Source organism: Candoia aspera, chromosome 7 (genome assembly GCF_035149785.1).
Source record: "Candoia aspera isolate rCanAsp1 chromosome 7, rCanAsp1.hap2, whole genome shotgun sequence".
Classification (NCBI taxonomy): Eukaryota; Metazoa; Chordata; class Lepidosauria; order Squamata; family Boidae; genus Candoia; species Candoia aspera.
Genome location: NC_086159.1, coordinates 36837855 through 36851674, shown reverse-complemented (window position 1 = coordinate 36851674; position 13820 = coordinate 36837855). Strand labels below are relative to the sequence as shown.

Below are 13820 nucleotides of genomic sequence, written 5' to 3'. Positions count from 1 at the left end.
CAAGATGATAGTTCTGATTCATAAGAAATGCAGATCCTTTATTAAGTATATTGAGGTTAAGGAACTAAAGTGAAGTTGAAAGAAAACAAAGGGGGAAAGGGGGAAAATAGAATTAAACAGATTTTTCTCAACCAAGTTCTCTCAACGCTCTCCCTCCCCCCCCCCCCACACACACACAGAGAAAAGAACAGATAGAACAAAATCCCAACAACACAGTTTAGTCTGTGAAATAAAAGTAAATTTATACCACATAGAGCTTCACTGGTAGCTAGCTAGCTAGCTGTACTATATAATCCCTTGAATGTCAATTCAGATCTCAATGGATTGGAGTTTGGCTCTTAAGTGGCATTCAGTCAGCCCTGGGAAAGAGTTCCAACTGGAACAAAAGACAAAATGGAGTTCTGCTACCTTCTTTTAAAAAGCCCCCTGATAGGGGAATTTAGTTCTTCAGGGCTTGATTTTCCAGGTCCTGATGGTGTCTGCTCATTATCTAGATCAGTGTTTCTCAACCTGGGCAGCTTGAAGATGTGTGGACCCACTGGCTGGGAGTTGAAGTCCACACATCTTCAAGCTGCCAAGGTTGAGAAACACTGATCTACAGTAGATGGACAAGTGATATTTGATTAATAGTTTAAATTTCAGTTTTCCTGTAACTCTTTCATGTCTTATAATAAAGTTTCTTTTAACTCTTTCATGTCTAAACCTCTTGGGATAGGATTTCTCCCCACTCACTAGAAGAAAGTACCCTTAAAAGAACTTTGCTCATAGAAGCAGGTTTGTAGTCCCTTAGATAGCCAAACTCTAATTCTGTCCTTGAAATAGTATAGGCTATAAAGAAACTACTATTTTATTTTTAAAGCATTGCTTTTTTTTTAAGTCATGAAGCAGCAGATGTTTAGAAAGACCCTGACACCCTAGAGAATTGTTGTTGTTTATTCGTTTAGTCGCTTCCGACTCTTCGTGACTTCATGGACCAGCCCACGCCAGAGCTCCCTGTCGGTCGTCAACACCCCCAGCTCCCCCAGGGACGAGTCCGTCACCTCTAGAATATCATCCATCCATCTTGCCCTTGGTCGGCCCCTCTTCCTTTTGCCTTCCACTCTCCCTAGCATCAGCATCTTCTCCAGGGTGTCCTGTCTTCTCATTATGTGGCCAAAGTATTTCAGTTTTGCCTTTAATATCATTCCCTCAAGTGAGCAGTCTGGCTTTATTTCCTGGAGGATGGACTGGTTGGATCTTCTTGCAGTCCAAGGCACTCTCAGAATTTTCCTCCAACACCACAGTTCAAAAGCATCGATCTTCCTTCGCTCAGCCTTCCTTATGGTCCAGCTCTCACAGCCGTATGTTACTACAGGGAACACCATTGCTTTAACTATGCGGGCCTTTGTTGTCAGTGTGATGTCTCTGCTCTTAACTATTTTATCGAGATTTGTCATTGCTCTTCTCCCAAGGATTAAGCGTCTTCTGATTTCCTGACTGCAGTCAGCATCTGCAGTAATCTTTGCACCTAGGAATACAAAGTCTTTCACTGCTTCTACATTTTCTCCTTCTATTTGCCAGTTATCAATCAAGCTGGTTGCCATAATCTTGGTTTTTTTGAGGTTTAGCTGCAAGCCAGCTTTTGCACTTTCTTCTTTCACCTTCATCATAAGGCTCCTCAGTTCCTCTTCGCTTTCAGCCATCAAAGTGGTATCATCTGCATATCTGAGATTGTTAATGTTTCTTCCAGAGATTTTAACTCCAGCCTTGGATTCCTCAAGCCCAGCACATCGCATGATGTGTTCTGCGTACAAGTTGAATAGGTAGGGTGAGAGTATACAGCCCTGCCGTACTCCTTTCCCAATCTTAAACCAGTCCGTTGTTCCGTGGTCTGTTCTTACTGTTGCTACTTGGTCGTTATACAGATTCTTCAGGAGGCAGACAAGATGACTTGGTATCCCCATACCGCTAAGAACTTGCCACAATTTGTTATGGTCCACACAGTCAAAGGCTTTAGAATAGTCAATAAAACAGAAATAGATGTTTTTCTGAAACTCCCTGGCTTTTTCCATTATCCAGCGGATATTGGCAATTTGGTCTCTAGTTCCTCTGCCTTTTCTAAACCCAGCTTGTACATCTGGCAATTCTCGCTCCATGAATTGCTGAAGTCTACCTTGCAGGATCTTGAGCATTACCTTACTGGCATGTGAAATGAGTGCCACTGTTCGATAGTTTGAACATTCTTTAGTGTTTCCCTTTTTTGGTATGGGAATATAAGTTGATTTTTTCCAATCTGATGGCCATTCTTGTGTTTTCCAAATTTGCTGGCATATAGCATGCATTACCTTGACAGCATCATCTTGCAAGATTTTGAACAGTTCAGCTGGGATGCCGTCGTCTCCTGCTGCCTTGTTATTAGCAATGCTTCTTAAGGCCCACTCAACCTCACTCTTCAGGATGTCTGGCTCTAGCTCACTGACCACACCGTCAAAGCTATCCCCGATATTGTTATCCTTCCTATACAGGTCTTCTGTATATTCTTGCCACCTTTTCTTGATCTCTTCTTCTTCTGTTAGGTCCTTGCCATCTTTGTTTTTGATCATACCCATTTTGGCCTGGAATTTACCTCCAATGTTTCTAATTTTCTGGAAGAGGTCTCTTGTCCTTCCTATTCTATTGTCATCTTCCACTTCCGCGCATTGCTTGTTTAAAAATAATTCCTTATCTCTTCTGGCTAACCTCTGGAATTTTGCATTTAATTGGGCATATCTCCCCCTATCACTGTTGCCTTTTGCTTTCCTTCTTTCTTGGGCTACTTCTAGTGTCTCAGCAGACAGCCATTTTGCCTTCTTGGTTTTCTCTTTCTTTGGGATGTATTTTGTTGCTGCCTCCTGAACAATGCTGCCAACTTCTGTCCAGAGTTCTTCCGGGACCCTATCTACTAAGTCCAGTCCCTTAAATCGATTCCTCACCTCCACTGCATATTCCTTAGGAATATTAGTGAGCTCATATCTAGCTGATCTGTGGGTCTTCCGTAATCTCTTGAGTCTGATCCTAAATTGTGCAAGAAGAAGTTCGTGATCTGAACTACAGTCAGCTCCAGGCCTTGTTTTTACCGACTGTACAGATGTCTGCCACCTTTGGCTGCAAAGGATGTAGTCAATCTGATTTCGGTGTTGTCCATCTGGTGAAGTCCATGTATAAAGCCGTCTCTTAGGTTGTTGGAAGAGAGTGTTTGTTATGCAGAGCGAATTGTCTTGGCAAAATTCTATCAGCCTATGTCCTGCTTCATTTTGTTCTCCCAGGCCATACTTACCTGTAATTCGAGGTGTCATTTGACTGCCCACCTTAGCATTCCAGTCTCCCGTGATGAAAATAACATCTCTTTTAGGCGTGTTGTCCAGTAGGTGCTGCAGATCCTCATAGAACTGCTCTACTTCAGCTTCTTCAGCATTTGTGGTTGGGGCGTATATTTGGATCACTGTGATGTTAGATGGCTTGCCCTGAATTCGAATTGAGATCATTCTGTCGTTTTTTGGGTTGTATCCAAGCACTGCTTTAGCCACTTTACTATTAATTATGAAGGCTACTCCATTTCTTCTGTGGTCCTCTTGTCCACAGTAGTAGATCTGGTGGTCATTTGATGTGAAGTGGCCCATCCCAGTCCATTTCAGTTCACTGACGCCCAGGATGTCTATCTTTAATCTTGACATCTCACCAATAACCACATCCAATTTGCCCTGGCTCATAGATCTTACATTCCAGGTTCCAATGGTGTGTTGATCCTTAGAACATCGGATTCGCCGTTCACCACCAGCACCGTCGGCCGCTAGCCGTCCTTTCGGCTTTGAGCTAGCTGCGTCATCACGTCTGGGGCTAGTTGAGCTCATCCTCTGTTCCTCCCCAGTAGCATTTTGACCATCTTCCGACCTGGGGGTCTCATCTTCCGATGGTATACCGACATATCTCTGGTTGTACTGATCCATTTAGTTTTCACGGCAAGAATACTGGGGTGGGTTGCCATTACCTTCCCCAGGGATCGCATTTAGTCTGACCTCTCTGTCATGACCTTCCCGTCTTGGGTGGCCCTTCACGGTTTAGCTCATGGCATCATTGAGGTGCTCAAGCTCCAGCACCACGACAAGGTAACGATCCTTTGCTGAAGCTAGAGAATTAGGAGCTGTATATTATCTATTTCTTCTACTAATTATAGTAATTATACATACTGATGGGCATTTAGAGTTCTAGTAGATGGCATCTGTGACTCTGTGGTTACATTTAAAGGCTGTTTAAAGAGATTACATCAACAGTATTGCAATGATGATGCATGCAGAAGTGGGTGAGATCTGTACCCAGTATAACTGTATCATAACTTGAGGTTCTGTACAAGGAAGTCTGACTATAATATTCAAGAAATATAAAACATCTTATTGAGTTCTGTGTGACATACTAAACTGCCTTTCTCAAATTTTTGACCCTGGAGGAACACTTGAAATATTTTTTTCAGGCTTCAGGAACCCCTGCACATTCAGGCTAAAATATGGGCCAGAAGTCACAAAATTATTATATTCGTTTCATGTGTACTGCTGTATATATGCATTAACAGTGTTCTTAAACTAAAAATAAAAAAATGAAACTTACCTCTTTAATGTGAAGTTGCCCAAATTTGAAATAAGCTTTTAAATAAATCCTGATCTCCCAGGGAACCCCTAGTGACCTCTTGTGGCACCTTAGAGTTCCACGGAACCCTGGCTGAGAAATCCTGTACTAAACAGTATGAGGTAAGATCTATTTAGAGGTTTGTTTTGGGGCCATTACATATTTCTCTGGTAATGCATTTCACCTCTTGTAAGACATTCAGGAATCCAGTCCTGGTTGACAAGTAGGCTGTAAATAATATAGAATACAAAAGCAACCACAGTATAGATTAAACCTATAGTTCTAGATTTAAATCAGTTTTTAAGTGATTCATTATATGTAAGTTTGCACCTAAAATATAGAAGTGTTTTCTTCTAATTTTTTTCAGTTCAAGTGACATTCATCTCAGGAACTTGGCATTTATCAGAAATACTTGAGTTTAACCACTGTTCCTCTCAAAAAACGTAAGATGCATTTACTAAATTTGTTTTGTATGGATTTATAATATTCTGCTTTATAGAGTCCTCAAACTGATTTCAAACTTATAATTTCTTCTTGAATTTCTGTTAGTTCTGCCACTTTTTACATAGGGCATCTACATGCAGTTGCCATAAAATAATTCTTCCAATAGTTCCTCCATTTCTTTTGACTTTCTTGATGAGAATCTGACTTTTTGGAAGGGATGAAACAGGAGCACAATTCCTACAGAATATATATTATTTGGGCATAACTTTCTCATATTTGTAAAGAAGCTGGGACATAAGATAGGGATAAGGGATCCAGGTTCAGTCCCTCATATCTCCAGGGATCACCAGGGTCAGGATCTTCTCAGGAACCCTGGTGAATTACTGATAGCTATGATACACCAAGAAAGATGGACTAATAGTCAAACTCATTATAAGAACCCTTTTTGATATATTTTTCTATACTGGCATAGCTGGCTGCTAAGAAGCAAATTAGGGGGCTATAAATCTGCCCTGGACCAAAGATAAGCAAGCTGAGGTTCTATTTCCACTAGCTGAAAAAAATCAGCCTTTAAAAAAGTCCTTTTGCAGTACCTTGGAGGATGGATTACTCATCCAATAAGCAAACCAGAGATAAAGACCAGTAAACTATCATCCATCAGGCAACAAATCCAAAGGGGAAGCCAGAAACATGACCAGAAAAAATTCAAGATCCAAAGCAAATTCACAAACAAGCACTGAATTTTTGATGACATCATCTCAGCACTGCCCAAAGAGAGGGAGTACAGTAAATAAGCCATGCTTATTTATTCTGTAAGTTAAAATCTTATGTATCACCAAAATACCCTAGCCTACATTTAAATAAAATGTAAATGGGTTGTAAATGAAAAAGAAATATAGTTGAGGTTGCTACTGATAGATCCAGTATCAAATATTTATGGCATGTAAATAATATCCTGAATAGGACCTAGCCACTAGCCACTCCTCACACTTTTGCCTATAGTCCTCTCTCTCCTTTGCCAATCACGATATATTCTATTGTTTTAAATATATATGTTACTAGATGCTCAGAATGTAATCGTACTGGCTGTACCTGGAATGCTAGAGGAAAAAAATGTGTTGTCTCTGCTACGACTTGTACAAGAAAAGTAAGATGTTTTGATTTTACAGAATTTTAAAAATCATTTAATGAAATTTGTTTTCTTAAGTGGCCTTGGTAAAAGGATTTGTTTTTATTGATTTATTTTTCAGATTGATTGTAATGGCACTGTCAAGACAGTAAATGGAAAAAATCATTCACTGAGATCAAAGGTCAGCAAATAATTTGAAACTGATATGTTATATCAGAACTTAAAGGAAAAGATATAGCCATGACTTATACCAGAGATGGGCATTGTTAAAATTACCAAGAAACACAGTTAGTATGACTAATGGAAAAATAAACCTGGGGGTTACCAGCATCATCTGGAAGTTCTCAATCTCTTAACCACTTGGCATAGATCTGTCTTTTAGAGAAGGGCAGGTTCTCTCCTTACTTTCTTCAGACTGATGTAGCTATTTTATGGGCAATAAACTATTGATACATAGATTACATATTTTGAAGCTGTCCAGTTTTCTAGATGTAACAGAATACTACAAATTTTCCAGATGTAACAGAACGCTGATCCAATCTGGATTGGGATAACTGCATATAAAGAAACTTTAATTCTCTCACTTCTGTATGGGCCTTGGTAGCAGTGGAAAGAATTTAAAAGAGTTACTTTTTTAAAAGTTATATTTACTAGAAAATTAAAATAATAGGTATGTATCTTGATACGTGTGTATTTTAAATCATATTCCTAATTCAATAGCACCAGTGTACAGGTAACCTTGTTTTTTAAAAATTATAATTGCAAGTGAAGATCCATTCTCATAAATCCAAACGTTCAGCTTTGCTTTCCCATTTTTTGGATACATCTGCTATAATTAATATTATAATTGATCCTCTTCTTTTCTTTTTTTCTTTTTAATAAGAATTTTATTAAGTTTGAAACAAAGATAAAAACTACAAAAAAGCAAAGAAACTACAAAAAGAAAAAAAAACTAAAAGTGTGAAACACAAGAAAAAAGAATTTTGAAGATTACATAAAGAGGTGACTTCTGACTTTCAACAATAAGAATATACAGCAATTTTCATAATTAATCCCTTACTCTATATCAAACCAAGATCACATTATTTCTATAAATCATTCCATTAACACATTATAAAAATCACTAAACACAATTGCTTCTTCCCCTTCTTTAAAAGAAAAAGAAATATATAAACCTCCAAATCAACTTCCCCTCCCAAAAAACATTTGTTTAATTATTTCCTTCCTACCACTATTCTATATATTTCTGTCCACTATAATAGAAATCAAATTATAAAAACATTTAAATTGTCTACTTTTATAATTAATAATGCTATAACAATCTTAACCCTATTAAACCTAAAACCTAAAAAGCAATTATTATTATATCTTATAAATCTTAAAAATCAAACAAACCTTAAAAAGCAGTGCAGTAAATCTTAATCCAAAACATTAAAGAAAAATGGAATCATACAAGCCTTAATATCAATCCAAATAAACATTCTTAATTCTTTATCCCACCTCAAAATATACCAAAACATTTACATACCTCCATATTACACACAAGGCATTTTTCATACAGAAATCAAACAGCCCGACTGCCTCCCTTGGAAACTCAGACTTCTCAGCAAAAAACCTCCCACAGAACAAGCCTCTTCTTTTCCATAACATTCCATCAAAAGAACAACTCCATTTGTAATTTGCAACTCAGACTGTCCCTTTAACCCCTTCAACACCAAAATGTAATTGTCACCTAGCATTTCAACAAAAGCTTTGATCTCACTGTCAGTAGAAACATCTCTATCTTTGTTAAAATCTTCATCTTCTTCCACAACATCCTCAGCCAGATGACACATTTTAAAGCTGATATTTTCTGCAGTGTCCCGAAAATCTTGCAAAATAGCTTGACAGGTATCATAAAATATCTGTTTAAACTCACAGCGAAGCTCACAATGGAACTCTGAGAAAGTCTCCTTGAAATCCTCCATGTTTCAGGCAGTAGATTATGGTGCCCCCTAGATACTTGACTAGCAAGAGTTGATGAGTTAATGGAAAATCTCTGAAAGTTGTTGACATAAGAGAAAGTATGCTAACAAGCAGCTCCCAGGGAAAGTGGAGACAGAAAACTGAAGATTCAAAACAGCAGATTCAATGTGTAGAAAAATATTAAATCCTTCAGATTCAATACAAAAATAATAACAGGGAGACAATTATTTATTCTCAGTCCTCCTTAATATCCAAATGGGAAAACAAGCCAAATCTTAAAAAGAGTTTTGAAAATTAATCCCCAAAATAGCGACAGGCACCAAGAGAGATCTCTTCTCCTTGCTGTAGAAAGTCTCTCTTAGGGTACCTAACTTAAAAAATATATAAATCAGGTGATTTAGAAATGGGGTGGCTTGGCCTAGTGTCCCTTTAAGGCTACAGTGCGGCTTGGAAATTATGACTTCCCGGCCTCCCAGCGGCTCTTACCCGATCGGCGCAAACAGTTTGTGATTCTCAGTCTGCAGGTTACTGTTCCAGAGAGCAAATGGGATGATTCTGAGTGCTTTCTTTGTGAAAGTGTTCTAGGGCTTCAGGGAAAAGCCTGCCCAACTCCCCCTCCAAAAAAACCCCTCTGCTGCTGTCCATTCTGTCTGCAGAGCTCATGGACACAGCTGTTCAGTCAGCCATGTCCCCACCAGAAGTCTGATCCTCTTCTTTTCAAACATTGTTTTAAAAGCCTGATTAAGAGAGAATCATTGATTAGCTCTTGATATATTTAGTGTTGGCCTTTGTATAATGCTAAGCAATGGTTAAGATGATTTGGGTGGTATCAATTCATGCGTCAGTAACTCTGGCTTCCTGCAAATCATCATTTGAGAGCAATCTGTATGTCTGCATCAGATCATAAGCTCTTTTGAGTTTAGTTATTTTTCTTGTTCCTTTAATTATTATATAAAAACAGCTGAAATTATGGAAAATTATTTATATACTACTACAATACAAGTAACATGTAAAACCTGTTAACAACAAAGGAATGTTAAAGGTATTTATAAATGCATGATTCTCTTATTTAATTTAAAAGGATTATCTGGATATCTTACCATAGATTTATTTGTTTCCAATAGCCTATGAAAATTACTTCCATTGAACCAAATTGGATATCAACATTAGGTAAACATGAAGTGCTAGTCATAGGAGAAAATTTTAGAAAATCAAATATTTTGATGGAGATAACTGGAACCAGTAGCTGCCAACGAGATGTGTGAGTCAAAATAACATCATGTTGATTTCATCTAGAAACCGTTTGCACTGGTGACTGTATTATATAGTCAGGTAGTGCCTTCCTAAGAAATGTAGATTCACCAATTCATATACCCTGGAAATTGGAACTGGTCTGTTGTTGTGTGCTGTGTTAACTCCCCAAATTGAACTTCACGAGTAATTAGGAAGTAAAATTCATTAGTGTGTCTTTCTGCTGTTCTCTGTGGAATATGTTATGTTTGCTATTTGGACTGTAATTGTTTATCTGCAATATATATATGAAGACATAAAGCTAAGAGCAGAAATTAGTGGTACATATAGAATAAATGAAATATAAAGGAGAGTTAAATATGTATGGCATCAGGCTCCTGATGGTTACTCATATTTTCAACAGTCATTCTCAGAACTTATATCTTGGCTATGTTCCTCCACTTTTTCAACATGAGAAAGAGACAAGAGAAACCAGAGAAGCTGTATATTCTGAGGAATTATTTATTCAACAGTGAAGGGTGAAAAAAATGTTGATTGCCAGGAGTGCCTCCTGAGAGCTGCTGATTGCCCACTGTAGGTGATTTATTGAGTAATACCTCCTGAGTAAGCAGAGACCGTAGGAAGAATAGCAGCCCTTTCCAAGGAGCAGTACACTGAGCAAGTAAACAAGGATAGCTAATAGGAATTTGCCAGTAAAGAAAGAAGCAGAGAAAATACAAAAGTGTCTGGAGAAGCTAATGCTCTGAGAGATTGTTTGTTCAGCTGTGAAATGTAACAAGATAGTCTCCCAAATAGTTACTGATTGTAAGAAATATGTATTGAGAGCTGATGATTGTCCACTATAGTTGATTAGATGGCATCTTCCTGCTGAATAAGCAATGATAGGAAGTAAGATTCTAGGAAGCCACCTCAGTGAACAAACAGAGAGAGCAAACCTGAGATAGCTGAAGGAGTTTACAAGGGCCCTAACATATTTTCATTCTAAGTGAACAGTATATAGATGAGAGAATAACGCTTTATCAGATCAAACAAAGGAAGTGTTAGCTGAAAGAGGAAGCAACTCTCCATAAGACAGATAATCAGAGAAAGAAGTGGATGGGAGTGTCAGCAAGAATCAAGAGTTGTAGAAGATATTCTGTACTCAGAAACAGCCTTGAGGCCCATGGAGGTGGAGGGATGCTCTAACCCTTTAAAGGAAGGAAAGAAAACAGTGCAGAAGAGGAGACAGGAGGAAAGTTTTAAAAGAAGTTGAGGTAGCATGAATATTCAGTGAGAGAGATTCGGGTATCCCAGAATTATTGAATTTAAGCAAACTAATGCTGAGTATTAGTGGACTTTAAAAATGGGATTTTAATAAAGAGCAGTGAAATGATTCCATATTGGGAGAAGCATATGGGAAAAGGAATTCAAATGCATTAAAAAAAGAATATTTTTTCTTTTTTTTCCTTAGGGGATATGTTACTAAAGTGTTAAATGACACACACATGAAATTCTGTTTACCACCAAGTCGCAAAGAAGTCAAGAATGCATGCATAAAGGAAAATGGGTTTGAGTGTTCAGCCTCTGTTCCACTATATTATGTCTCTCTTCCATCATGTTCGAAGATCCTTCCAAATATTACATGGATGAGGTAACATCCAATATACACTGTCATAAAATGGTAAACTGAACATGAAAGTTAAATACTCTCACCTAAATACAGCATTGTTATTGATATGAGTAGATCCTTTGAGTTCATAGACCTCTCTCTACCTCTCCCTTTACAACTTTCCCTTCACATAGGTCAGCTTCAGAGCTATTATTCCTCTACCATACCAAAATAGCTACTGGGTGAGTATATTCTGTGGCAGTGATATGGCTCCAGATACTCACTCAAAAGCTCTCTCCCTCCCCACTTTTTTTTTTTTTTGGTCATAAACAGGAAATATTTTTAGGTCCAGCAGCTGCTTTGAATGTATTACTAGAAAAATGAGATCAAAATAAATTATTTTTACTATTATTAAACTTCTACAAGTTACTAGAAGACTTAATTAGTAACATAGCAAATTCAAGTCTCTGTTGTATCTGTCAGCATGAAAAACAACTTTCTAATCAAAATATAACATATGATGGTTTTTAATATGTGCCACATCAATTGTTGTGTATTTTTGGTATGGGTAACACAATTACTGACTCATAAAATTAAGTTTTTCCCTGCCTACCTTTTTATTTGTACTCTTGCTGTATGTTGAATGCCATGTGCTATTTTTCTCACCAAGGAAGAAAGTAACCTAAGAAATGCATTTTGATTCTTTTCTCTTATATGCTCTGAGATATTTTGTGGTACTGTATACTTCAAAAAAAAAAACCCTGCTGTATGATACAATATTTCTTTTCCCTAGTACTTCTTTCTGTAATGCACTGAATACATGTATATTTAAATCCACTTTTTAGAAACATTATAATTATATGTTGCGGGCATTTTATTATTAGTTCAATTACATTTTATTGTAGCTGCTATACACTTCAAGTGTTGACAACACCTAAGACCATAGCTAGTGAGCAGCTTGAAACCACCTGCCTTGTGCAGCACCATAGGAGGGACAGTTGAAGTCAGGAATGTGTAGAATTATTTAATTTTTTTTTCATTTTTATTTATCAAGAAATTCCAGCTTTTAGCTTATAATTTATTGTTTTGGTTTCCTCCCCTCCCCCTACAGTGGAGGTCGCAATATAACTATACATGGGAAATATCTGAATATCACAGATGCAGTTATTATTTTAGGTGATTTGACGCAAAACGTGATGGTAGGTATTGTATACTTTGTTTTTCCCCAAGTGTCACTGCCTTTAAATAGATCAAAATTAATATTGTGGCCAAACCTATTGAGAGTGCGTGTAAAGAATTTAGATTTATTAGGCCACTCACTCAACAAAAAACAAGACAAAACAAATCATGCCAGAGGCAACACACATATTGATATCCACAACCCCTGAAAAATAGGTTCACTAAATATCCTGTCCAGTGCCTGGGAAAAAGCCACACTTTTAATGCCTTAAAGAAGCCATCAGGGTCAGGGCCATCCAAAACGCGGAGGATTATGCTTTCCCGCAGGGCAGATGCAACAACAGAGAAGATGTGCTTTGTAGGTCCCATCAGATGATATTATTTGGTTAGGGGACCTGGAGTATGCTCACTCTGTGGGCTGGGCAGAAATAATTGGACACAGATGGTTCGCCACATAACCCAGACCTCTATCAAGAGAGGTGTTATAGGTGACACCATTACTTTGAATTGCACCTGGAAACCTACTGGGAGCCAATACAGCTTGCACAGTAGCAGGTGTACTCAGGTGCAACCATAACTATCCATGTGACTGCATTCTGGATCAGTTGGAGTTTCTGAGTGATATTCTGAGAGCATATTGCAGTAATCCAAAAGGGAGCTCATCAAGGCATGAGTGTTCGAGCTGGACTTCCCAATCCAGAGACTAATGCAATTGCCACATGATCTTGTGTAAAGGCCCTCCTAGCCTTGCCTACCACCTGCTTTTTGAACAGGAGCCAAGAATCTAGGACAACCCCCAAGTTGTGTACTAGTTCTATCCTGGGCAGTGTAACCCCATGCAGAACCAATGTGGAAAATCTCCAGCTCTTGGGAGTCCTAAAGCCCACAGCTAGTCAGTCAGTCTTGTTAGTGCTGAGCCTAAGCCCTCTCCCATCCAGGCTCTCAAAGGCTTCAGACACCAAGGAAGAACTTTGAGAGCATCCTTGGTCAGCCAGAGGTTGAGAGGTATAGCTGAATATCATCAACATACTAATGATGATACTCAGTTATACCTCTCAACCCCTGGTTGAGCAAGCATACTGATGATACCTGATCCAGTGCTGTTGGATGGCTGCACCCAGTGACTTCATGAAGATGTTAAATAGGAGTGGGGAAAGGGTAAGCCCCTATGGGACCGTGCAAAACAGAGCTTACCTGCACCATCTGGAACTGATCCTGGAGAAAGGATACTCATTACAACATTCTCCTAGCCCCCCCCGAGACAGTCCAGAAGGATACTATGAACAATGTTATCCAAAGCCGCTGAGAAATCAAGGAATCAGCTAGAATTCTTTACTCTGAAGTTAATATTTGAAGCCAGTGGCTCTATGATAAAATTTGGGAGGAGCTGAAAATTACATGCAGTTTCAGGGTTCCAACTCATGCACTATATTCTGGGAACCCATATTTGCAAGTAAATAGATAAAGGGTAAAGATGTATTTACCTAACATACCTAAATGACAACTCAGTTAAGATGAGTATATAATCTGTAAAAAAAACAGTATTAATGGTTTTGTATTAAATATCAGATTTGTATGTTTATGTATTTGTGTGGGTGGGTGGGTGTATGTGTGTAATTTAAAACT

General features: G+C 38.2%; 1 protein-coding gene across 1 annotated transcript in view; it reads left to right on the top strand.

The window, feature by feature from the left end:
- Nucleotides 1-13820, top strand: part of PLXNC1 (plexin C1) — a 67449-nt gene that overhangs the window by 24715 nt on the left and 28914 nt on the right. The window contains exons 7-12 of the mRNA XM_063309331.1: nt 5006-5081; nt 6145-6229; nt 6333-6392; nt 9301-9437; nt 10878-11057; nt 12127-12214. Of these exons, the coding sequence (XP_063165401.1) occupies nt 5006-5081; nt 6145-6229; nt 6333-6392; nt 9301-9437; nt 10878-11057; nt 12127-12214 (626 nt within the window). The remainder of the gene's footprint in view (nt 1-5005; nt 5082-6144; nt 6230-6332; nt 6393-9300; nt 9438-10877; nt 11058-12126; nt 12215-13820) is intronic.